We start from the raw sequence: 25,720 nt of genomic DNA on the forward strand, positions 1-25,720 counted from the left end.
AGCCACTATCACCTGTTTCGGTTGAGCCCAAAAGGCTCGAGGCGCCCAGTATACGTACACTGGTTTCTATAGTACGTACAGATTTACACGTAGATGCAGAGTGATTGGAAGGAGAAGCAGCCGCGGTACACAGCTGAGCAGCAGGCTGACCTTGATGCGGCGCACGGTGCGGCTGGAGTCGTTGGTGACGGCGACGTGGACGCGCACCTCGTCGCCGTGGCAGTAGGCGGCGCGGTCGAGCGCGGCGCGCAGCTCGACGCGGCCCTCGCTCAGCAGGAAGAACGGCTTGAAGGCGTCGCCCGCCGGCGGCTCGCTGGGCAGCGAGGCCTCGGCAACGCGCTGCACCACGCGGATGCCCATGCGCACCGTGTTGCGGCGGTGCAGCTGCTCCTCCGGCCGCTCGGCTGCGCACACAACACACACAAACACACTCCTCAGCGGCGTACGCGAAAGCCCGGCCCGGCTGCAAAAAAGCACATTGCTTTGTCTTCGTGCGGTCTTTGTTACAAATAACGTTCGATTTAATGTAATCGTCGAATTCTTAAGCTCATTTTACACGTACGACTTTCTGGTAAAAACTCAATAAAAATTGGTTCAAATGGCTCTGAGCACTATGCGACTTAACTTCTGATGTCATCAGTCGCCTAGAACATAGAACTAATTAAACCTAACTAACCTAAGGACATCACACACATCCATGCCCGAGGCAGAATTCGAACCTGCGACCGTAGCGATCACGCGGTTCCAGACTGAAGCGCCTTTAACGGCACGGCCACACCGGCCGGCCAAAACTCAATACTCATTGCGATTGCGATTTTCATGCCTGCGTGTTAATCGGCAGCCAACCGCGTTACGCATGTGTGTATGACGTCAATGATCTATAGATTGTGTCGAGTACGGAGTTCTAAATTACCGAGCACGTTTCACAGTGCGCGTGCGCAGAAACGTGAGACTGTGCCGGCGTCAGCTACCACCTGAAGTTAACCTATTCTGTCCGCGCTCACTCCTATTATAGAAACGAATTTTGTGCTTTCGTGTCTACATAATCTTTATCGTGTAGTTTGCTTTCTTTTCGTGACAGACAGTAAAGGTTGCACGTGGTACTGGTATTTTTGCTACTAGTGTTCTCCAGCATGAGGGACATAATATATGAAAGCAAAAAGGAGTTGAAATTTTACAGAGAAAAGACCTACGCTATACATAAGTAAGAACGTAAACAAATATAACTGTTTTAATGTCAATTATTGCAACGGTGAAAGGTCAGAATTCTTTGATGAGAAAAACAGTTCTCGATGTTATACATAAAGTAAAAAGGCGTTATTTACTGCCTTCTAGATACTGTTTGACGTCTTTGCAAGTACATATTTTCTCGAGCAAATAAATATGCTTGTTTTGAAATGTTTGGACGACACGTTTCCTGTTCTTCCAGTTCTCAGGATTGTTGAGGTTTTACCACACGACCACTGACAAGAGCATCCACTGTAAATTTTCTTTTGGTGATTAATAAACTATATTCTACAGTTACTGCAGTGACAGTATTTTACAGTGTCCGTATAGTTCGATGCATGGATGCATGTCTGAAGGAACAAAAAAAAAAAAAAAAAAATGGTTCAAATGGCTCTGAGCACTATGGGACTTAACTTCTGAGGTCATCAGTCCCCTAGAACTTAGAACTACTTAAACCTACCTAACCTAAGGACATCACACACATCCATGCCCGAGGCAGGATTCGAACCTGCGACCGTATCAGTCGCGCGGTTCCGGACTGAAGCGCCTAGAACCGCTCGGCCACTCCGGCCGGCTCTGAAGGAACAGACACTGCTGAGAACCGCCGTATTAAATTAACGAAACGTATTCGAAAATTACATCAGCTGTACAAGGTACTAGCGACACATGCAAACGTGTGCCAGAATGCGATTCGAACCCGGATTTCCAACATATCGCGAGCAGTCATGCGTGCATGTCTGAAGGACATTTGCACCAGACTATACAGACAATGTAAAATAAATTCTCTGCAATAACTGTATTTCATGGCAAAGCAAGGCAAACTGACGAGAAAAGCATTGTCGTTAGCTGTGGGGGATCACACGAACTGTGTGCAAGCACTATGAGACGGAGAGACTGTGACATACGGAAGTTTGAGTCAATCCGGGAGTCGTGCACAGGTAGCCGAAGTGGCATCTCTCCTCCGTTCATCGACGTCTTCCGGCGTCTTTACAGCGGTGCCAGTTAGCGACTTCAATTCGACGAACGTTTGGCAGGGCCGGTACCCATCCTCCGCTCAAACTGGTATGTGTATCGCCTCTCTATCCTCCTACATGCTATTGCCCAAGAGCCCCTCATTGGGAGCCCGTCGACCGAATTCTCCGGACTCACCCTTCGCCAACACACCTTTCGTTACCGGGCCTACACTGACGACCTCCTACACTTCGACCGCTCCGGCTCCGAGATTCGAGCGGTACTTGACTTGATTACGCATTATGGGGCTTCTGCTTGTCACACGTCATCCGAAACGACGTCCGCCAGAACATCCTGCAGCGCCAGAATTCATTAATCGTTATGTGACGTCTAAATTAGTCCTCGGTGCACAAGTGCTCCCTCTGGCGATTGGGCACGACCTTCAGGCGACCTTGTCCATTGGCTTTCGGTTGTTTCCATGTTTGAAGTCCGTTACGACACTCTTACTCGCCTCCCACGTGTTGGTGGCCTCGGAGTCGTCAGTGTGCGGATACGAGCCGCGGCCTTACACACTGAAGAGCCAAAGAAACTGGTAAACCTGCCTAAAATCGTGTAAGGCCCCCGCTAACACGCAGGAGTGCCACAACACGACGCGGCATGGACTCAACTAATGTTTGAAATAGTACTGGAGGGAACTGACACCATAAATCCTACAGGGCTGTCCATAAATCCGTAAGAGTATGAGGGGGTGGAAATCTCTTCTGAACAGCACGCTGCAACGGATCCCAGATATGCTCAATAATGTTCATGTTTGGGGAGTTTGGTGGTGAGCGGAAGTGCTTAAACTGAGAAGAGTGTTCCTGGAGCCACTCTGTAGCAATTCTGGACGTGTGGGGTGTCTCATTGCCCTTCTGGAATTGCCCGTCGGAATGCACAATGGACATGAATGGATGCAGGTGATCAGACAGGATGTTTACGGGAGTATCACCTGTCAGGATCGTAACTAGACGTATCAGGGGTCCCATATCACTCCAACTGCACACGCCCCACACCATTACAGAGCCTCCACCAGTTGGAAATGTCCTCTGCTTGTAACGCCGGAAATGCATATCCTCCTATTTCCATCTATTGTACTATAATTTTTTTCCTTATTTTGTCACCTGAAGATATGATATTTCTGTCTCTTTATTGTAATTGTGCCGGCCGCGGTGGTCTAGCGGTTCTGGCGCTGCAGTCCGGAACCGCGGGACTGCTACGGTCGCAGGTTCGAATCCTGCCTCGGGCATGGGTGTGTGTGATGTCCTTAGGTTAGTTAGGTTTAAGTAGTTCTAAGTTCTAGGGGACTTATGACCTAAGATGTTGAGTCCCATAGTGCTCAGAGCCATTTGAACCATTTTATTGTAATTGTTTTACTGTTTGTATGCATTTATGTCGGTGTATAATTGGTTTGTTTTGTGAATATTATTTGTATTTATACGCTCGGTCTGGCCTAGGGAAAACTATGCTATCGAACGAATACATCGATAGGTCGGGTGGAGAACCAAAGTGTTTAGGATCTTTGGTAGTGTTAACTCTGTCGCGTGGAGCGCGTTCAGAGGGGAGTCTGGCTGGAGGAGGGCAGTGGAGCAGGTGTGTTGTGTGACGCTCCCGCGAGTTGCCGCGCTTTCGGGGTTTGGCAGCATGTAATTTCGCTCGACTTGCTATGATAGTTTCTGACACGGTGTCGCCGACGGGAAGCATTAGCTGGTGCACTTGAGGAGCCCGTTTCGCCTGGTGACAGTGTTGAGAAGAAGGCGCGCCAACATCCAGCTTCTGCAACAGCGACGGCCGACAATGAGTGACTGTCGCTACCTCCTCGATCGACGGCTTCAAACCCTCAATCAACCAACAAGGAAGACTGGAAGCACGTAAAGTTTTAGAACTGTATGGCAGACCTCAGCTTTTCAAACTGTTCGATTTTCATAACTAAAATTACAGCAACTTAGCATGAACATTAGTTGCTCATTGTCCCAATTGCATTACCAAGCAAGTTCCCTTCCTTTTCCGGAATGAACCCGAGTGTCGTTGAAATTCAAACGCCAGCATTAAAGTAATGTCATTCCATTTCACTGTGTTAATTTCAAAGTTTAGTTTAAGTATTCATAACTGGCTACAATATTTAGATTACACAAGCACAAATTAAGAGTGCGAGTTTTGTTACCATATTTTAGCTTACCTGTGACTGCAGCTCAGCTTGGTACGTACTAAATTTTACTATTGTTAATTGTTCAGAGTCATTTAATTCAAGTTCAAAGTTAAATCTCTTATTTCTAAATTGCGTATATTCAAGTAGCTTTTAAAATGATTGTTGAGGTAGCCCAAGACTAACCGTATTTTATTGAATTTCGATGTGCTTCAGAAACGAAGCTCACTATTAATTTCAGTCACTAAATTAACTTTCAATTTTCCGGTTTTATTAATTCTTTTGCTAAATTAAATCGAGTGTAGCGAAATTTATTACTTCTGACAAACTTTCAGTTTTCACACTACACGTGTCAGTCAACCTTCAGTTGCCACGCTTCTAGTGCTAATTGTATGTGTAATAACCTTTCCTTTTCAGTTACTACAGTAACTGTCCATAGGACTGGCGACCGTAATTTCCCCCAAATCTCAAATATCTAATTATCGCTAGTTAATTGTTAACGTAACGGCCGCACATTTACTTTCTTTATAAACTTTACCCCTTTTCAAAATTAATATCCACCAGTTTCATTTGCATTTTTCCTTTCATTTAGATGTAACCCTTTCCTCCCTCTTTACCGACAAATTAACTTCGGTGACGATTGCTTTTTCCCAAATTTCCATTAGGTGCACGCAGTTTAATTTTTCACTGTCATTAAGGTCGATAAGTGAGGGGGAAGTTACATGCTGACATGCATGACCCATGGATTCATGAGGTTGTCTCCATACCCGTACACGTCCATCCGCTCCACACAATTTGAAACGAGACTCGTCCGACCAGGCAACATGTTTCCAGTCATCAACAGTCCAGTGTCGGTGCTGACTGGCCAGGCGAGGCTTAAAGCTTTGTGTCGTGCAGTGATTGAGAGTACAAGAGTGAGCCTTCGGCTCCGAAACCCCATATCGACGACGTTTCTTTGAATGGTTCGCACACTGACACTTGTTGACGGCCCAGCACTGAAATCTGCAGCAGTTTGCGGAAAGGTTGCACTTCTGTCACGTTGAACGATTCTGTTCAGTCGTCGTTGTTCCCGTTCTTGCAGGATCTTTTTCCGGCCGCAGCGAAGTTAGAGACTAGATGTTTTACCGGAATCCTTGATATTCACGGTACACTCGTGAAATGGTCGTACGGGAAAATCACCACTTAATCGCTACCTCGCAGATGCTGTGTCCCATCGCTTGTGCACGGACTATAATACCACGTTCGAATTCACTTAAATCTTGATAACCTGCCATTGTAGCAGCAGTAACCGTCTGCTTCATGTCTGCTGTGCAGCGAGCTACCTTAATTTAAGTATTAACTGTATTTTTCTTGAAACTTCCTGGCAGATTAAAACTGTGTGCCCGACCGAGACTCGAACTCGGGACCTTTGCTTTTCGCGGGCAAGTGCTCTACCTACTGAGCTACCGAAGCACGACTCACGGCCGGTACTCACAGCTTTACTTCTGCCAGTACCTCGTCTCCTACCTTCCAAACTTTACAGAAGCTCTCCTGCGAACCTTGCAGAACTAGCACTCCTGAAAGAAAGGATATTGCGGAGACATGGCTTAGCCACAGCCTGGAGGATGTTTCCAGAATGAGATTTTCACTCTGAAGCGGAGTGTGCGCTGATATGAAACTTCCTGGCAGATTAAAACCGTGTGCCCGACCTTTCTTTCAGGACTGCTAGTTCTGCAAGGTTCGCAGGAGAGCTTCTGTAAAGTTTGGAAGGTGGGAGACGAGGTACTGCCAGGAGTAAAGCTGTGAGTACCGGCCGTGAGTCGTGCTTCGGTAGCTCAGTTGGTAGAGCACTTGCCCGCGAAAGGCAAAGGTCCCGAGTTCGAGTCTCGGTCGGGCACACAGTTTTAATCTGCCAGGAAGTTTCATATCAGCGCACACTCCGCTGCAGAGTGAAAATCTCATTCTGTATTTTTCTTACTTGTCACTTCTTCTTCCAGGTGTTTTTGCTTTTAGGAAGCTTTAATTGTCGAGTGCTAGTAATATTGTTCCATAGATTTCGTGTTTGTTTTGAATACAGTCAGAGAGAGTCCCTTTGGTCAACCATAGTGCCAGTAGTGCTAGTGTTTGTTTTCAATAGACAGGTAGTGCTATTTTCATTGTTTTCTACAAGAAGTGGCTAGCAACCGCAGGTTAGTCAATAATCAGCCGCCTTTAGTGAATTAGCAGTCTAGTTAAAAGTTGTGATTCTTGAGTTTCTCCCGGCGTATTTGATAATCAAAATATCCACGGGTGTGCTGCCGGTCTATAGTATCCAACGGGCACAATATTTCAGCGATCATACATGTCGCCATCATCAGGTGAACTGACGGACTGAGCTCCTGTGCCGGCACGAAGATCCGTACGCTATGGCTGCTCAGAGGGAACTGGGTTCGGTCGCGGCGGCGGCCGATTTAAATACTCTCCGCCCGCGGCGCGCTCCCTCCACTGTCCGCGCCCCGCGCCACGGTTGCGCGGTGGAACAGATTGCGACGGCGTCTGAGATGACGAAGGTGTGATGGCTCTGTCCGCCGTGGTCGTCACAACTATACGTTTGCTCGATTTACTCTTGATTAACCCAATCGCTGGTTCCCAAGCCTTGCTAAGATTATAGCCACAGTCACGGTTTATGAGGTCGTCATTGGTGCGAATTTCGATGGCCTCTCTAACAACGCTATCTCAGTATCTCGACGTCTGTACCAGAATCCTCGTGTGGTCATACTCCATGGCGTGATTTTCGGACAAGCAATGTTCAGCGACCGCCGCCTTGCTCGGATACATCAGTCGAGTTTGCCTCTGGTGTTCACGGCATCGATCCTCGACGGTACGCATCGTCTGACCAATATACGACTTGCCACATTGACACGGAATCTGGTACACGCCGGCCTTCCTCAAACCGAGGTCATCTTTGGCGCTCCCCACCAGTGCACGAGTTTTATTTGGAGGACAAAACACAGTTCCGACCCGGTGTTTCTTCAGAATGCGGGCGATTTTCCCCGAGAGTGCGCCTGTGTGTGGAATAAATGCAGTGCCTACTTCCTCCCTCGTGACTTCATCCATCTCAACAGGTTGTGCTGCAGTGGTTGGGCGGAGAGCACGTTGAATCTGCCACGCTGAGTACCCATTTCTTCGAAATACAGTTCTCAGATGTTCCAATTCCTGGGGTAGACTCTCTGCGTCAGAGATAGTGCGACCCCTATGTACTAGAGTTTTAAGTACACCATTCCTCTGTGAAGGGTGGTGGCAGCTGTCTGCGTGCTAATACTGATCAGTGTGCGTTGTCTTCCGATACACCCCATGACCTAGGGTGCCGTCAGGCCTTCTCTTGACCAAGACGTCAAGGAAAGGTAATTTACCCTCCGTTTCAGTCTCCGTAGTGAATTTGATGTTGGGGTGTATGGAGTTTAGATGTGTAAGGGAGTCAAGGAGTTTATCCATACTATGTGGCCAGATGACGAACGCGTCGTCCACGTAACGGAAAAAGCAAGTAGGTTTCCATACAGATGACGACAGGGCTTCCTCCTCGAAGTTCTCCATGTACAAATTCGCTACCACCGGTGAGAGTGGGCTACCCATGGCGACTCCCTCCGTTTGTTCGTAGTATTCTCCATTGAAAAGAAAATACGTGGAAGTCAAGACATGCCTAAAAAGTTCAGTGGTCTTCTCGTCAAACTTCTGACTAATCAATTCTAGTGACTCTCACAGGGGTACCCTCTTGATTAACCATCGATTGGGTTAATCAAGAGTAAATCGAGCAAACGTATAGTTGTGACGACCACGGCGGACAGAGCCATCACACCGACGTCATCTCAGACGCCGTCGCAATCTGTTCCACCGCGCGACCGTGGCGCGGGGCGTGGACGGTGGAGGGAGCGCGCCGCGGGCGGAGAGTGTTTAAATCGGCCGCCGCCGCGACCGAACCCAGTTCCCTCTGAGCAGCCATAGCGTACGGATCTCCATGCCGGCACAGGAGCTCAGTCTGTCAGTTCACCTGATGATGGCGACATGTATGATCGCCGAAATATTGTGCCCGTTGGACACTATAGACCGGCAGCACACCCGTGGATATTTTGATTAGTTAAAAGTTGATTAACTCTCTACAGTAAATTGATTTCTTAGGATGGATAGGATGTATGACTGCTGTGTACGGACGCAGGAGGAGCTGGCCACTGTTCGCGAACAGCTGAACGTGTTGATGGCTGCGGTCAGCCGTCTTCAGGCTGCTGCCTCGGAGTGTAGCGGCAGTGGGGAGTCTGGTGCGTCGCATGGTACACCCCAGGTGTTACGTGCTTCACCCACTGTCCTTGCTGTCGAGACATCTTCGCGGGTATCGGGCGCGGTTGGGCTATCCTCTCCCCAAAGGGAGTGGCGGGTTCAGCGGCGTTCGCGGGGCACGAGGCGGAGGGTAAACGTGGAGGCTGGCCGTGTGGCATCGCCCGCTCTGCCTGTGAGTGGACATATGGCCGCTCCTTCAGCAAGGTCCGAGCAGGCACACGGGGGGAGGAGTTTATTAGTTATTGGGAGCTCCAACGTTAGGCGGGTGATGGAGCCCCTTAGGGAAATAGCGGAAAGGTCGGGGAAGAAGGCCAGTGTTCACTCTGTCTGCTTGCCGGGAGGTCTCATCCGAGATGTGGAGGAGGCCCTGCCGGCCGCGATAGAGAGCACTGGGTGCACCTGACAGCAAATTGTTGCTCATGTCGGCACCAATGACTCCTGCCGTCTGGGTTCAGAAGTCATCCTCAGTTCGTACAGGCGGTTGGCGGAATTGGTGAAGGCGGAAAGCCTCGCTCGCGGGGTGGAATCTGAGCTAACTATTTGTAGTATCGTTCCCAGAACCGATCGCGGTCCTCTGGTTTGGAGCCGAGTGGAAGTCTTAAACCAGAGGCTCAGACGATTCTGCGGAGATCTGGGGTGCAAATTTCTCGACCTCCGCTATAGGGTGGAGAAATGTAGGGTCCCCCTGAATAGGTCAGGCGTGCACTACACGCCGGAAGCGGCTACAAGGGTAGCGGAGTACGTGTGGAGTGCACATGGGGGTTTTTTAGGTTAGAGAATTCCCTCCCTAGGCCTGACAAGACGCCTCCTGAGACGTGGCAAGGTAGGAGTAGGCAAAATGCAACAGGAAATAACAATATTAATGTGCTAATAGTAAACTGCAGGAGCGTCTATAGAAAGGTCCCAGAACTACTCTCATTAATAAACGGTCACAACGCCCATGTAGTACCAGGGACAGAAAGTTGGCTGAAACCAGACGTAAACAGTAATGAAATCCTAAACTCAGATTGGAATGTATACCGCACAGACAGGCTGGACAGTGAAGGGGGAGGCATGTTTATAGCGATAAGAAGTGCAATAGTATCGAAGGAAATTGACAGAGATCCGAAATGTGAAATAATTTGGGTGAAGGTCACGGTTAAAGCAGGCTCCGACATGGTAATTGGATGTCTCTATAGGCCCCCTGGCTCAGCAGCTGTTGTGGCTGAGCACCCGAAGGATAATTCGGAAAATATTTCGAGTAGATTTCCCCACCATGTTATAGTTCTGGGTGGAGATTTTAATTTGCCGGTTATAGACTGGGAGACTCAAACGTTCATAACGGGTGGCAGGGACAAGGAATCCAGTGAAATTTTTTTAAGTGCTTTATCTGAAAACTACCTTGAGCAGTTAAACAGAGAACCGACTCGTGGCGGTAACATATCAGACCTTCTGGTGACAAACAGACCGAAACTATTTGAAACAGTTAACGCAGAACAGGGAATCAGCGATCATAAAGCGGTTACTACATCGATGAATTCAGCCGTAAATATAAATATTAAAAAAGGTAGAAAGATTTTTCTGTTTAGCAAAAGTGACAAAAAGCAAATTACAGAGTACCTGACGGCTCAACACAAAAGCTTTGTCTCAAGTACAGTTAGTGTTGAGGATCAGTGGACAAAGTTCGAAACCATCGTATAATATGCGTTAGATGAGTATGTGCCAAGCAAGATCGTAAGAGATGGAAAAGAGCCACCTTGGTACAACAACCGAGTTAGAAAACCGCTGCGGAAGCAAAGGGAGCTCCACAGCAAACATAAACATAGCCAAAGCCTTGCAGACAAACAAAAATTACGCGAAGCGAAATGTAGTGTGAGGAGGGCTATGCGAGAGGCGTTCAATGAATTCGAAAGTAAAGTTCTATGTACTGACATGGCAGAAAATCCTAAGAAATTTTGGTCTTATGTCAAAGCGGTAGGTGGATCTGTGGTGTCACCGCCAGACACCACACTTGCTAGGTGGTAGCCTTTGAATCGGCCGCGGTCCGTTAGTATACGTCGGACCCGCGTGTCGCCACTATCAGTGATTGCAGACCGAGCGCCGCCACACGGCAGGTCTAGAGAGCACTCGCCCCAGTTGTACAACCCACTTTGCTAGCGATGGTTCACTGACAAAATACGCTCTCATTTGCCGAAACGATAGTTAGCATAGCCTTCAGCTACGTCATTTGCTACGACCTAGCAAGGCACCAGTAGCAGTTACTATTGATACTGTAATAATGTACCGTCAAGACCGACGTTCACCATTTATGGATTAAAGTTAAGTATTCCACCAGCTACGTCCGTTTTTTCTTAAGTCTAATTTCCCTGTCCTGTTCCAGACCTCACGCCAGCCTGCGTGAGCTAAAACGCGTGCCTTTCGGCTTCCTCTAGTAACCCGGTGTTGGCTCTCGTGCCAACCCACAACAGGATCAAAACAAAATGTCCAGACACTCTGTGACCAAAATGGTACTGAAACAGAGGATGACGGACTAAAGGCCGAAATACTAAATGTCTTTTTCTAAAGCTGTTTCACAGAGGAAGACTGCACTGTAGTTCTTTCTCTAGATTGTCGCACAGATGACAAAATTGTAGATATCGAAATAGACGACAGAGGGATAGAGAAACAATTAAAATCGCTCAAAAGAGGAAAGGCCGCTGGACCTGATGGGATACCAGTTCGATTTTACACATAGTACGCGAAGGAACTTGCCCCCCTTCTTGCAGCGGTGTACTGCAGGTCTCCAGAAGAGCGTAGCGTTCCAAAGGATTGGAAAAGGGCACAGGTCATCCCCGTTTTCAAGAAGGGACGTCGAACAGATGTGCAGAACTATAGACCTATATCTCTAACGTCGATCAGTTGTAGAATTTTGGAACATGTATTATGTTCGAGTATAATGACTTTTCTGGAGACTTGAAATCTACTCTGTAGGAACTAGCATGGGTTTCGAAAAAGACGGTCGTGTGAAACCCAGCTCGCGCTATTCGTCCACGAGGCTCAGAGGGCCATAGACACGGGTTCCCAGGTAGATGCCGTGTTTCTTGACTTCCGCAAGGCGTTCGATACAGTTCCCCACAGTCGTTTAATGAACAAAGTAAGAGCATATGGACTATCAGACCAATTGTGTGATTGGATTAAAGAGTTCCTAGATAACAGAACGCAGCATGTCATTCTCAATGGAGAGAAGTCTTCCGAAGTAAGAGTGATTTCAGGTGTGCCGCAGGGGAGTGTCGTAGGACCGTTGATATTCACAATATACATAAATGACCTTGTGGATGACATCGGAAGTTCACTGAGGCTTTTTGCAGATGATGCTATAGCGTATCGAGAAGTTGTAACAATGGAAAATTGTACTGAAATGCAGGAGGATCTGCAGCGAATTAACGCATGGTGCGGGGAATGGCAATTCAATCTCAATGTAGACAATTGTAATGTGCTGCGAATACACAGAAAGATAGATCCTTTATCATCTAGCTACAAAATAGCAGGTCAGCAACTGGAAGCAGTTAATTCCATAAATTATCCGGGAGTACGCATTAGGAGTGATTTAAAATTGAATGATCATATAAAGTTGATCGTCGGTAAAGCAGATGCCAGACTGAGATTCATTGGAAGAATCCTAAGGAAATGCAATCCGAAAACAAAGGAAGTATGTTACAGTACGCTTGTTCGCCCACTGCTTGAATACTGCTCAGCAGTGTGGGATCCGTACCAGATAGGGTTGATAGAAGAGATAGAGAGGATCCAACGGAGAGCAGCGCGCTTCGTTACAGGATCATTTAGTAATCGCGAAAGCGTTACGGAGATGATAGATAAACTCCAGTGGAAGACTCTGCAGGAGAGACGCTCAGTAGCTCGGTACGGGCTTTTGTGAATTTTCGAGAACATACCTTCACCGAAGAGTCAAGCAGTATATTGCTCCCTCCTACGTATATCTCGCGAAGAAACCATGAGGATAAAATCAGAGAGATTAGATCCCACACAGAAGCATACCGACAATCCTTCTTTCCACGAACAATACGAGACTGGAATAGAAGGGAGAACCGATAGAGGTACTCAGGGTACCCTCCGCCACACACCGTCAGGTGGGTTGCGGAGTATGGGTGTAGATGTAGATGTAGAAACAAATGCATCAGACACTTGTTGTCGTATTTAGACGTTGCCGACCGCAGCGCCGTACTCTGCCTGTTTACACATCTCTATTTGAATGCGCATGACATTACCAGTTTCTTTGGCGCTTCACTGTATACGAGTACTATGAGAAAACAATGGACTGGAAGGGGCACGTCCCTAACACGTACCTTGCTTGAGGTCCGCCTCTCTGGGTCTACTTCACCAGTGATGTTCAAATGGTTCAAATGGCTCTGAGCACTATGGGACTTAACATCTGAGGTCATCAGTCCCCTAGAACTTAGAACTACTTAAACCTAGCCGCGCGGGGTTAGCCGAGCGGTCTGGGGCGCCGCAGTCATGGACTGTGCGCCTGGTCCCGGCGGAGGTTCGAGTTCTCCCTCGGGCATTGGTGTTTGTGTTTGTCCTTAGGATAATTTAGGTTAAGTAGTGTGTAAGCTTAGGGACTGATGACCTTAGCAGTTAAGTCCCATAACATTTCACACACATTTTTGAACTTAAACCTAACTAACCTAAGTACAACACACACATAGAACCTGCGACCGTAGCGATCGCACGGTTCCAGACTGAAGCGCCTAGAACCACTCGGCCACACCGGGTGTCCGTCGACCACATCGCGCCTCCTCTGTCTGACATTTCGGCCTTGATCGGTGACTACAGTTACGCACATACCGACCTCCCAGAGACGCGTGCGCTGAGGACGGCGTTCCCCGTAACGTACTGGCGATCAAATCCATCCGTCCGGTGTGGCGTACCATCTACCAGCCGTTCCTCCTTACCGACGTCTGGTCGAAGTGGCACCACATAGTCAATAGGAAATTTGCCACACGGCAGCGACTATGCAACATTGGTTTGTCCGATTCCGCTCTTTGTCTCCTTTCCTGAAAACTCGTCACTGAAGACCACCGTCTGACCTGCGCCTCTTCGCACGATATGTGGCAATTAGTATAGCAAATGACGGCCTGCTACAACAAGGTTCCACTGGATGCAATCGAACCGCGAATACTCGGAGATGAGGTATTTTTCCGTCGCCAAATATCCTGCCCTTACGTTAGTAAAGTGGTAGGTGGTCAGTGACCTTGGCCTTGAGGGAGCAAAATCTTGCCCCACTTAGTAGGGGAGTACAGGGACCCTCCTTCCTGCGGTGTTTGAGTTTTGCCCGCCTATGATGGACTCTACCCCCGATCTCCGCGGATGGGAGAGCGCGCAGTAAATGCGTGTTTTTTGCTTGTCGTTTTGCTTTACCCCTTTTCTACCGCCCAGTACTAACCACCTTCTGGCCCCTACGCATGACAGACTGACAGACGTTGGCTAGCTGCATGGTAACGTGAACCCTCCATTCATTTTGTCCCCTTGTTCCCAGATTTGGGCTTGACACACACATGACCGTCCATGTTGCCTCTCTGGACATCCCTGCCCTCTTCAATCGTTTCTCCTTTCTTTCCTCTAAGGCTTCTGTTTTCTACGTAGGTGACGTATAACTTCATTTGATTCCCATGTCTCCCATTTCCTGTGCCACATCGGCTCTGTGGCGGTGGGAGGGACACTGTTGCCAGACGCCTGGGATTCGGCCCCTGCCCATTATGCCCCCCGAGCCGTCACCGATCCATTCCTCTTCATAATATAAATAAATTTAAAAAATCGGTAGACGACTAGACCCGGCCCTGGGGTTACGGAAAGAAGCGATCACGGCATTCGACTTTAAAAAACAAAAAAGGGGTGGAATAAAAAAATGTGGTTAAGGTGACCACTCGAGATAAGCGATAAATCTGGGTTCGAATCCTGGTCCGGCACAGATTTTCACGTGTCACTAGTACCTTGTGCAGCCGCTGTGACATCCTTCTCGCGAATATGTTTCCTAAATTCATTACTTCTACTATTATCGCATTTTCTTACAATTTTGCCACTGTATCTCGATTTTTTCATAAAAAAGCATAGTCCTTCATAACGTACTGGAGACCAAATATCCGCCCGTCCGTTGGCCTATAGTGTGGCGTACCATCCACCAGCCTTTCCTCCCTACCGACGTCCGGGCAACGTGCAACCACACAGTCAACAGGAAATTTGCCAATCGTCACAGCAGACAACCACCACAACTCATACAATTTCGGCACTGAAGTGTAAATGGAAATGACCAGCCGAGACACAGTATAGGAATAAAACGCTAGGGGCCGCTGCAGTAGACTCACTTGTCTTGAGTAGTTGAATGAGACAAAAAAGTCCAATGGTTCTAATGGCTCTGAGCACTATGGGACTTAACATCTGAGGTCATCAGGCCCCTAGAACGTAGAACTACTTAAACCTAAGGACATCACACACATCCACGCCCGAGGCAGGATTCGAACCTGCGACCGTAGCGGTCCCGCTGTTCACAAGAATGTCGCTCGTGTAAAAGTGGCTTTCTTATTTCGAACGTTTCAGGTTGTAGCCGAACAGCGTCACGGGCTAGACGGACACACTATTCTTCAACACTTTCAGATGTACCCAGAATTAACATTGTAGGGTTTAAGGCCGCTGATCAGGCACAAGAGACTCATCGTCCTACTCATCTTCTGGGAAAAACGATGTTGAGGTTTTCACGAACAGTGATTGGAAGTTGATTTGTGCGCCATTATGCGTTAACCTCATTGGCTATTCTAGTGATAAATGTGTTGCACAATGTCGGTTTTCAGTCTCAATGTGGACCCATACAAATTAATAATGTTCTATCTTTTCGTTCATCTTTAAAATGTCAGTACCCAGTACACGGGCTGCTGCGAGAGTGGTACAACCGTGTACCGAAGTCCAGGAGAAGCACAGAGCTCATACGAAGCCACATCACAATCCAGAATTCTTTCAACAGCCAATCAGGAGGCGTGGGAGAGAGGCCACGTGTCTGCCTACCTGCACAGAGGCACTTGTGAATCTCGGCCACTTTTACTTCAGCTCTGCCACAAGCAGAGGCCGTCTGCCTCTGTCTCCCTTGTAATTTGCATCTCAGTCAGCATCCCTTGTAATTAGCGTCTGCTTCGGCCTCTCTCTATTATTTCGCACGTACCTTTGGCCACCACCCCTGTCGCAAGTGACACGGCGTATGGTGTAACTCAATCCTTCCTGGGTGATCGCCTTGCAAACTGTATAACTGCAAGACACGCAGATGTTATTTTCATTATATTTACCGACGCGGATAGCCCAGAGAGTCAGCTTCCAGGTTCCGGGAAGGATCGAATTCGCCCGGCGGGTTAACGATGAGGGCTGGTGTGCTATCCAACCTGGATGTGGTTTTTAGGCGGTTAAAGACCTTCGAATAAGTTAATGCGGGGATGGTACCCACGTCTCTCCTCCGTTATGTGATTAGCAGACTTTAGAAAATGTTCGTACATTTTCACATGAGATAACACTAGCAGCGGAGGGGGACGGGAAGTTGGAAGGGTGGCAACAGGAAGACCATCCGGCGAATCTTTACCACTAACATCGCCAAATCCGACAATTAACATGCCGACATCGTGAAGATGCGTGATGAACGCCGGGAAAAGGAAGAAGAAGTTATTTTCATTATAATTTGACTTTCTACCGCCCTTGATCCTTGATTCTACCACGTCTTTCAGCCTACCCACATCCTAATCGGCGTTATGTACAGTACATTTTCAAGGAAAAAGAAGGGTGAGGGGGGGGGGGGGGGGGAGGAATTCCGCATCTAGGCGTTGTGAGACGAAAAGGCTCAAGATAGAAGAAATAGGTTGTCGCCAATAATTCCTGCCCCAAAAAATGGCTAAAACGTCGCTGATGCGACGCTTCCAACATTCCCACAGCATTTTCTATGTCCCAAAGATAATGACCGTGTAGGCTTATGATACATATACCAATGGTCGCTATATGAGTGAAGAGTACTAATGACAGAAATCACACAGTTGCAGCCGGCCGGGGTGGCCGAGCGGTTCTAGGCGCTACAGTCTGGAATCGCGGGACCGCTACGGTCGCAGGTTCGAATCCTGCCTCGGGCATGGATGACCTCCGATGTTAAGTGCCATAGTGCTCAGAGCCATTTCAACCATTTGCTTCAGTTACACAACATCAGAGGTTAAAATGCTACCGCACAATAATAAGGAATTACAGTGACCGCAGACAGATGGAACACGCAACTGTTTTCCATGGGAAGAATGGAGGGGAAGATAGTGGCGTCAGGAAAGGCAACCGGCAAACAGTATACTAACAGTACATCAGCCATAACAAATAGCGAGGCGGCTCCGTAAAAGAACCGGAACACCGCAAGAAAAAGAAAACGACAAAGACAAAAAATAATCACTGTCGCTATGTTTTCCTCATTAAAAAAATAAACAAAATGATAATAAAAAGCTCTCACTGCTCTGCAAGCCGAGCGTGATACATATGCAGAAATTACATGAGCCGTCTGCGTGTAGAACGAGAAAATTAAACTTCGCCGCTACCGCTGCCCCTCTACATGACATCAAAAACTGTGAAAGATCACAGCGCTGCCACTCCAATGCCAAACGATTCTATTGTACATACTTTGACTGTAGAAGCCCTGGTGAAAAGCGCTGTTTGGACTTTTCAGGGCCTGAAACAAATCACATTCCATCGTTTGACAATAGCTTTGTGAAATTCCATTACATGTTACATTCTCCCCAGCTACCATGTCCTGGAGACACCATACTCTAGCGAGCCTCTAGTGCCGTTGCCAAATGTTGCAGCAACCATCTCACCTTTTTTCTGAGTCACTTTACCTACTCATAACGAATTCGTATTGTCATCATTGTGACATTAACGACAGTATGTTTTTCGTGTGAAGAATGTTGTAGTAAAATGATTGATCGTAGTGATTCAGGCATGCTAAATTCAGTAATCACAGGGAATATTTGTATCAGCTGGCACGATGCTGAGCTGCGTTATCGAGTTGTATACACAACTGTAGCCGGCCGGGGTGGCCGAGCGGTTCTCGGCGCTTCAGTCTGGAACCGCGCGACCGCTACGGTCGCAGGTTCGAATCCTGCCTCGGGCTGATGTGTGTGATGTCCTTAGGTTAGTTAGGTTTAAGTAGTTCTAAGTTCTAGGGGACTGATGACCTGAGATGTTAAGCCCCATAGTGCTCAGAGCCATTTGAACCATTTTTGAACACAATTGTAGATAACATCCGCCGCTGTTGTAATCAGTTGATTTTACAGTTAAGCTTGTGGAACTGAACTGGTGACCGTATTACACTACTGGCCATTAAAATTGCTACACCAAGAAGAAAGGCATATGACAAACGGGTATTTCTTGGACAAATATATTATACAAGAACTGACATTAGATTACATTTTCACGCAGTTTGGGTGCATAGATCCTGTTAAATCAGTACCCATAACAACCACCTCTGGCCGTAATAACGGCCTTGATACGCCTGGGCAATTGAGTCAAACAGAGCTTGGATGGAGTGTACGATATCACAGTTCTTCAAGAGTAGTGATTGGCGTATTGTGACGAGCCAGTTGCTCGGCCACCATTGACCAGACGTTTTCATTTGGTGAGGGATCTGGAGAATATGCTGGCCAGGGCAGCTGTCGGGGAATGAAGACTCCTACGCCATCTGTTGGTGTTCTGTTAAGTCTGTACATTGTGCTGCCCTCTGCAGCGGATATATTTCTACGATAACTGTAAAATGGACGTGTGAGAATAAAGGTGTGTGTGAGCAGAAGTTTTACTGTGTCCTTGATTTCACTAGTGTGTAGCAACATTTTGGTGCCGAAACCCGGGAGAACACGAAGAGATAGAGTGCTACTACACATTAAAGAGGACTCGACGCCGGCGGAGAAGGTTTTGAGCGACTTCAATCTCAAAATCCGGTCACGTCACGCCACGTGCAGCTCACACAGATAAGTTGCGGCATTGCTCTGAAACTGTAGCAAAGGACACTGCGGGGCGATTGATTTGTATGTGATGTTACTTGGTGCATGTTTGTTGGTGGCAAAGCAATAGAGGGCAGTTGGCGTATTATTTGCAAAGCACAAAGGGGACTTGCTGAAGTATTGGTAGACTGCAGCGCCATCTGTTGGCAACAGCGACCACTACTAAAGGTCGCGGAAGTTGAAAACTGCACGGCGGCGCCATCTCTTGAGAACTACAAACATCACTAGGGGCTGCTAACGGTTCACACTCCAGGACAGCGCCATCCCTTAGCGATAGCATCCAACTGACGGGGTGTCTTGACCTTGAACGCACTCTCGCGACAGAAAGCAAAACCACCAACTCACCATGGCAGAAGCAGTAGCTACGAACTTGGGGAGGCTGCGCCGGAAGCGGACGACCTTGCGATCGAATGCGACGCGTTTCGTCAGCCAAATAAACGCCTTCGATGGTTCTACAGCTGTAGAAGAAGTAGAACACTTCCAGGAACGCCTACAAGAAACATTAGAAGAGTTGGCCCGACTCAACGATACAATACAGGACTTGCTGGATGACTCTGAATACGAAGCCGACACGGAAGCTTGTGAGGAATATACTGATAAATGCAAACGCGCCCTCCGAAAGGCGAAAGGCCTTCTAGGAGGAGCGCGCTCAGGAGACAGAAACGTGACGTCAGCGGCTCAACAACACGCCTGTATGGACATAAAATTGCCTACTATCAAACTGCACGCATTCTCAGGGAATATAGAAGCTTGGCCTCGATTTTGGGAGCAATTCACAGCTTCCATAGACGAGAATCCGATGGTGTCAACAATGAACAAGCATGTATTCCTCCGTGGTTACCTTGATGGGGAACCTAAGGACTTGGTCGATGGCATTGCTGTTACAGCTGATACATATGAGCAGACTAAGCAAATTTTGAAATTCAAATATGGGGATAAGAACAGAATTATCCAAAGTCACCTGGATTTCTTGGAGAATCTTAACACTTCGACTTCAGGCAGTCCAGAGGCTCTCAATTCCACCTACATTGAGTGCCATAAGCGCATCCAAGCACTACGAGCACTAGGAGAAAATGTCGATTCTTATGGGAGAGTGCTTGCACCCAAACTTCTTCGAGCCTTTCCTGAAGAAATTTGCAAAAATTGGCTTGTTCATGCCCGAAGGCAAAAGATTGAAGAAGGGAACCTCACCCACCTTATGGAGTTCTTAAATGAAGAGGTGGAAGGAGCTATCAACACACGCAAAATTCGTGGAGATACTGTACCACACGAAAATTACGTACCAACAGCATCTGCCTTCCACGTAAAGGTTAAAACGAAGAGGGACAAGAAGAAACAACAGAATTCAGAGCCCTTCTGTGTGTATTGCGGCGAAAGAGGGCACTGGGGCCAAGACTGCCAAAGGATTGCAAGCTTGCAGGCAAGAATCGACGCCCTCAAGACAAGGAACCGTTGCTTTCTATGCCTGAGACGTGGCCACAACAGAAATCAGTGTTTCAAACGGGGAAAGGCGTCCTGTGCGAAATGTAAGGGGGAGCATCACATTTCTATCTGCAGTAGCCATACCACAACAGTAAATAAGATTGAAACTATGACTTCTAACTTCACATACCTGCAGACTGCTCGTGTGAGTATCACAGGACCCACTGGTAAGAGCAAACAGACACGTGCCATCCTGGACACAGGGAGTCAATCGAGTTTCATTCACCATTCACTGATCGAATCTCTCCAACTAAGTGTCATTGGAAGCACTACTCTCGAGATAACTACTTTCGAATCCAGTTACAGTTCATCACTCTCAAGGAAGAAGGTGCAGTTTAATATGATGGGGTGCTCCACTAATTCCCACATATCAGTAACAGCCTTTGAAAGCACAAATAATTTTTCACAGCAATCAACAGTGCCACAAGATGTAGGAGATATGGCCTTGAGGGGTGGTACACCACTCGCAGATCCTAAAGGAGACACTGAAGATCTACCTATTGAGATCCTGATTGGAGCTGATTATTACTGGAGAATCGTGACTTTGGAACAACCAATCAAGGTATCACCATCATTGGTTCTTCTCCCAACAATCTTTGGATATGTTCTCAGTGGAAACAGATCTAGCACCACCGTCAACAGAGCAACTGTCAACTTTATTCAGGGCGGCTGCAGTGATATATCTGATGGGTCAGTGCGCCGATTTTGGGACCTGGAGACAATCGGGATAACAGAACATCAAGAGCGAGCATTAAAACCCATGGACCACCCCATTTATCAGGAATTCCGAGAATCATACTGTGTGGAATATGGCCGCAGAGTTGTATCTCTGCCTCGAAAGAAGGATATGCCGCTCTCCTGCAACCGAACAACTGCTGAAGCGCGTCTTCGCTCCTTACAAAACAAGCTGCGAGGGAATGAAGAGCTGAAGGTCATTTACCACGAGACCATGTCGAAATATATTGAGAAGAACCAGGTAGAGGTAGCACCTGAGGACTGTACTGCTGGAAACACATTCTACCTGCCACACCACATTGTGAAGAAATGCATCAGTGGAAGTGTGAAGTATAGAATAGTCTTCGATGCATCCTCACATGAGCCAGAGTCTCTATCGCTGAATAATGCCCTCGAAAAGGGACCAAATTTACTTCCGGATATTCTAGCAATCTTACTACGATTCCGCACACTTCCAGTGGGATTAGTGTGTGATGTGGACCAAGATTTCCTGCAGCTAACGTTGAAAGAAGAAGACAGAGACCTCACGAGGTTCCTTTGGTATCGTGTTGAGCAAGCTGCAAGTGGTGCCTACATGACCACAAATGACGTGATTACATATCGCTTCAAACGTTTGCCATTTGGACTTGCACCAAGCCCATTCCTGTTGTCAGCTGCCATAAGGGAGCTAGCAGTACTAAATAGTGAAAAATATCCACTATCCTCAGGACTTGTAAACAAGTCAGTGTTCATGGACGATTTCGTAGCCAGTGTTAGAGACAGCGACACCGCTGCAACTGTTTACCATGAACTGACAGAACTTTTCCAGCAGATAAGTCTTCCATTGTCCAAATGGGCGACTAATTCGAATGATCTGAAGGCAATATGGGATGTCAAAGGCCTTGAAACAAAGACCACAACCCAAGTTTTAGGAATTAATTGGAACACAGAAGATGACTCTATCTGTAGTGACTACGAGAAGATAGCTGAAAATCTAATGGACAAACTGGCTACTAAGAGAAATGTTCTTCGAGCAGCTGCTCAGTTTTATGACCCCCTGGGTGTGTTCACTCCTGTTGGGATCGTTTCAAAGATAATTTTCCAAGCCACATGGCTGAGGGGTCTCACATGGGAGGAAGTTTTGCCCACAGATCTTGCATGTCGTTGGCACTCATGGGTCTCAAAGCTTCATCACTTGTCATCACTACATATTCCTAGATGGATAGGGGCGCTGGGCTCAGGTGGCTCTGCAGAGGTGCATGTATTCTGTGATGCATCTGAAAGAGCCCACGGCGCTGTTTTGTATATAAGGACATCTACTGAAACTGGATACACTGTGCACCTTGTCTGTAGCAAGAACAGACTGGCTCCTATCAAGAAGGTAACTCTACCCAGGTTGGAGTTACTTGCTGCATTGGTCGGATCACGACTCCTTCATTACTTTTGCCAGGAAACAGGGTTTGATGCCAACAGAGCTACCTTGTGGAGCGACTCAACAGTCACTTTGGAATGGGTACGGAGTGATCCAAACAAATGGAAAACATTTATCTGTAATCGTGTGACAGAGATATTGACATACACCACACCCAGCCAATGGAGGCATTGTCTGGGAAGCCAAAATCCTGCAGATCATCTCACGCGGGGACTAGAAGCAAATCTGCTAGCCACTCTTGATATCTGGTGGGGTGGCCCACCATGGCTTTCAGAAGACAACCAGTTCTGGCCACTGGAAATCTCAGCCCCACCTCCATCAATGCCAGAAGCCAAAACGAGAGCAAATGTCACTCTGATCACCATCACTGAACCACTACTGGACATTGCAAGGTTTAGTTCATATTGGCGAGTACTGCATATAACTGCCTTTGTATTTCGATTTATCAGCACAACAAGAAACAAAAATAGAATCTCGGGCAGTTTTAGTGCTTTGGAATTACAAAATGCCCGGACCTACTGGATCAGAAGAGTTCAAGAGGAACTATTCACTAGTGAACTGTCTGCATTGCGTAAGGGAGAACAATTGCCCATGGAATCAAAGATTGCTCGATACAATCCCTTTATATTGGATGGCATCCTTCGTCTTGGTGGTAGGCTGCAATGTGCTGCACTGTCACACTCAGAGAAGCATCCAGTTATATTGGATGGACGTCACCATTTCACTGAGCTTCTCATCAGACACACACATGTACGACTGCATCATCTCGGTGTGCGGATTGTGTTAGGGGAACTGCGAGAAGAATTTTGGATTCTGCGAGGATGACAAGCTGTTTGGAGAGTTCTTCACTCTTGCCTGCCATGCAAGATAATACACAGTCGCCGGTATGAAGAGATGGAGGCCCCACTACCACTGGACAGAGTTCAGCCTTCAAGACCATTTGCAGTAACAGGCATCGATTTTGCTGGACCATTATATGTCAAATCTGGACATCAAACAAAAAGGTCCTACATGGTCCTATTCACATGTGCAACAACACGGGCCATTCATATTGAACTTGCAACTGACATGTCCACTGACAGATTTTTGATGGCCATGCAACGCTTTGCAGGACGTAGGAGCCTACCAGTCACTGTCTACTCAGACAATGCTACAACATTCCATGCAGCCAACTCAGAACTGGCAGAGCTTTTCAAAACCATGCAGCATACTGACGTACAGCTCTACTGTGCCCACCATGGAATCACTTGGAAATTCATACCACCACGTGCGGCTTGGTGGGGAGGCTGGTGGGAACGCATGATAGGCTCAGTCAAGCGCTGCCTGAGGAAAGTTCTTGGTCGCTCCCAGGTGGATGAAGAGAGCTTAAACACCACCTTGATCAGCATAGAAGCCGCAATAAACTCACGACCCATCAGTCAAGGAGAGAGCGACACTGCATTGACGCCAGCTCACTTTCTGAATGGTGGGAAATTAGTAACAATTCCATGTGGGCCAGAGCCAGCAACTAGAAAGGACCTTGCCAAGGAGTTCCGACTCAGACAAAAGGTCAATGACGAAATCTGGCGCAGGTGGAAGACAGAATACCTCCTGCTGCTAAGACAATATCATGAGGTGAAGGGATATCCTTCGCAAAGGAAACCGAGAATTGGAGAGGTTGTTCTGCTCCAAGAAGACAGCAAACCACGGCACTTGTGGAAGAGGGCTGTGGTAGAAGAAGTGTGGCATGGCAGAGACACTAAAATACGGTGCATCATCCTCCGCCAGCCAGATGGTATGAAGATCTGTTGACCGGTCCAGCTGGTCATCCCCCTCGAGATGGACCAGGGTGGGGAGGATGTCGGGGAATGAAGACTCCTACACCATCTGTTGGTGTTCTGTTAAGTCTGTACATTGTGCTGCCCTCTGCAGCGGATATATTTCTACGATAACTGTAAAATGGACGTGTGAGAATAAAGGTGTGTGTGAGCAGAAGTTTTACTGTGTCCTTGATTTCACTAGTGTGTAGCAACAGCAGCAGTCGAACATTTTCTGTATTCAGAAAGCCCCGCACAGGACCTGCAACATTCGGTCGTGCATTATTCTGCTGAAATGTAGGGTTTCGCAGGGATCGAATGAAGGGTAGAGCCACGGGTCGTAACACATCTGAAATGTAACGTCCACTGTTCAAAGCGCCGTCAGTGCGAACAAGAGGTGACCGAGACGTGTAACCAATGGCACCCCATACCATCACGCCGCGTGATACGCCAGTATGGCGATGACGAATACACGCTTCCAATGTGTGTTCACCACGATGTCGCCAAACACGGATGCGACCATCATGATGCTGTAAACAGTACCTGGATTCATCCGTAAAAATGACGTTTTGCCATTCGTGCACCCAGGTTCGTCGTTGAGTATACCATCGCAGGCGCTCCTGTCTGTGATGCAGCGTCAAAGGTAACCGCAGCCACGGTCTCCGAGCTGATAGTCCATGCTGCTGCAAACGTCGTCGGATTGTTCGTGCAGATGGTGGTTGTCTTGCAAACATCCCCATCTGTTGACCCAGGGATCGAGACGAGGCTACACGATCCGTTACAGCCATGCGGATAAGATGCCTGTCAGCTCGACTGCTAGTGATACGAGGCCGTTGGGATTCAGCACGGCGTTCCATATTACCCTCCTGAACCCACCCATTCCATATTCTGCTAACAGTCATTGGATCTCGACCAACGCGAGCAGCAGTGTCGCGATACGATAAACGCAATCGTGATAGGCTACAATCCGACCTTTATCAAAGTCGTAAACGTGATGGTACGCGTTTCTCCTCCTTCCACGAGCCATCACAACAACGTTTCACCAGGCAACGCCGGTCAACTGCTGTTTGTGTATGAGAAATCGGTTGGAAACTTTCCTCGTGTCAGCACGTTGTAGGTGTAGCCACCGGCGCCAACCTTGTGTGAATGCTCTGAAAAGCTAATCATTTTGCATATCACAGCATCTTCTTCCTGTCCGTTAAATTTCGCATGTGTAGCAATTTTAATGGCCAGTAGTGTATTTCAAAATTATCGTAGCTAATTTCAAGCAACTAAATTACTCAACCAGTTCAAATATTTATTTCCGTGAAAGGTCAGTAACAGCTTTCATCCTTTTATTCATGAGCACTTCCACATCAAAAATATTGTCGTACTTGAAAGATTTGTAATTACCATGCTCGATAAGGAGTTACATATATTTCCCTACTCGATTCGGCGATAATTTAACTTCCGGACTCCTTACGTAGGTGACCACACGGTCAAGTGGTGTAACCTATTGGACTGTGGGAGCGTTATACACTAAACAGATGTACAAGGTGGGGCAGTTAAAAGTGGTCTGGAGAACAGAATTCCAGGGTAAAAAAAGACACAGTAGAGGAAAGGAAGTACAGTA

At 47.6% G+C, this 25,720-nt stretch overlaps 1 protein-coding gene across 1 annotated transcript in view; it reads right to left on the reverse strand.

Annotated features, from left to right (window-relative positions):
* Positions 1 to 17,378, reverse strand: part of LOC124556443 (arrestin-C-like) — a 51,510-nt gene extending 34,132 nt beyond the window's left edge. Inside the window, exons 1-2 of the mRNA XM_047130392.1 lie at positions 17,309 to 17,378; positions 80 to 404 (exon numbers count right to left, since the gene is read on the reverse strand). Of these exons, the coding sequence (XP_046986348.1) occupies positions 80 to 404; positions 17,309 to 17,378 (395 nt within the window). The remainder of the gene's footprint in view (positions 1 to 79; positions 405 to 17,308) is intronic.
* Positions 17,379 to 25,720: the final 8,342 nt, after the last annotated feature.

This window comes from Schistocerca americana, chromosome X, assembly GCF_021461395.2.
Source record: "Schistocerca americana isolate TAMUIC-IGC-003095 chromosome X, iqSchAmer2.1, whole genome shotgun sequence".
Taxonomy (NCBI): Eukaryota; Metazoa; Arthropoda; class Insecta; order Orthoptera; family Acrididae; genus Schistocerca; species Schistocerca americana.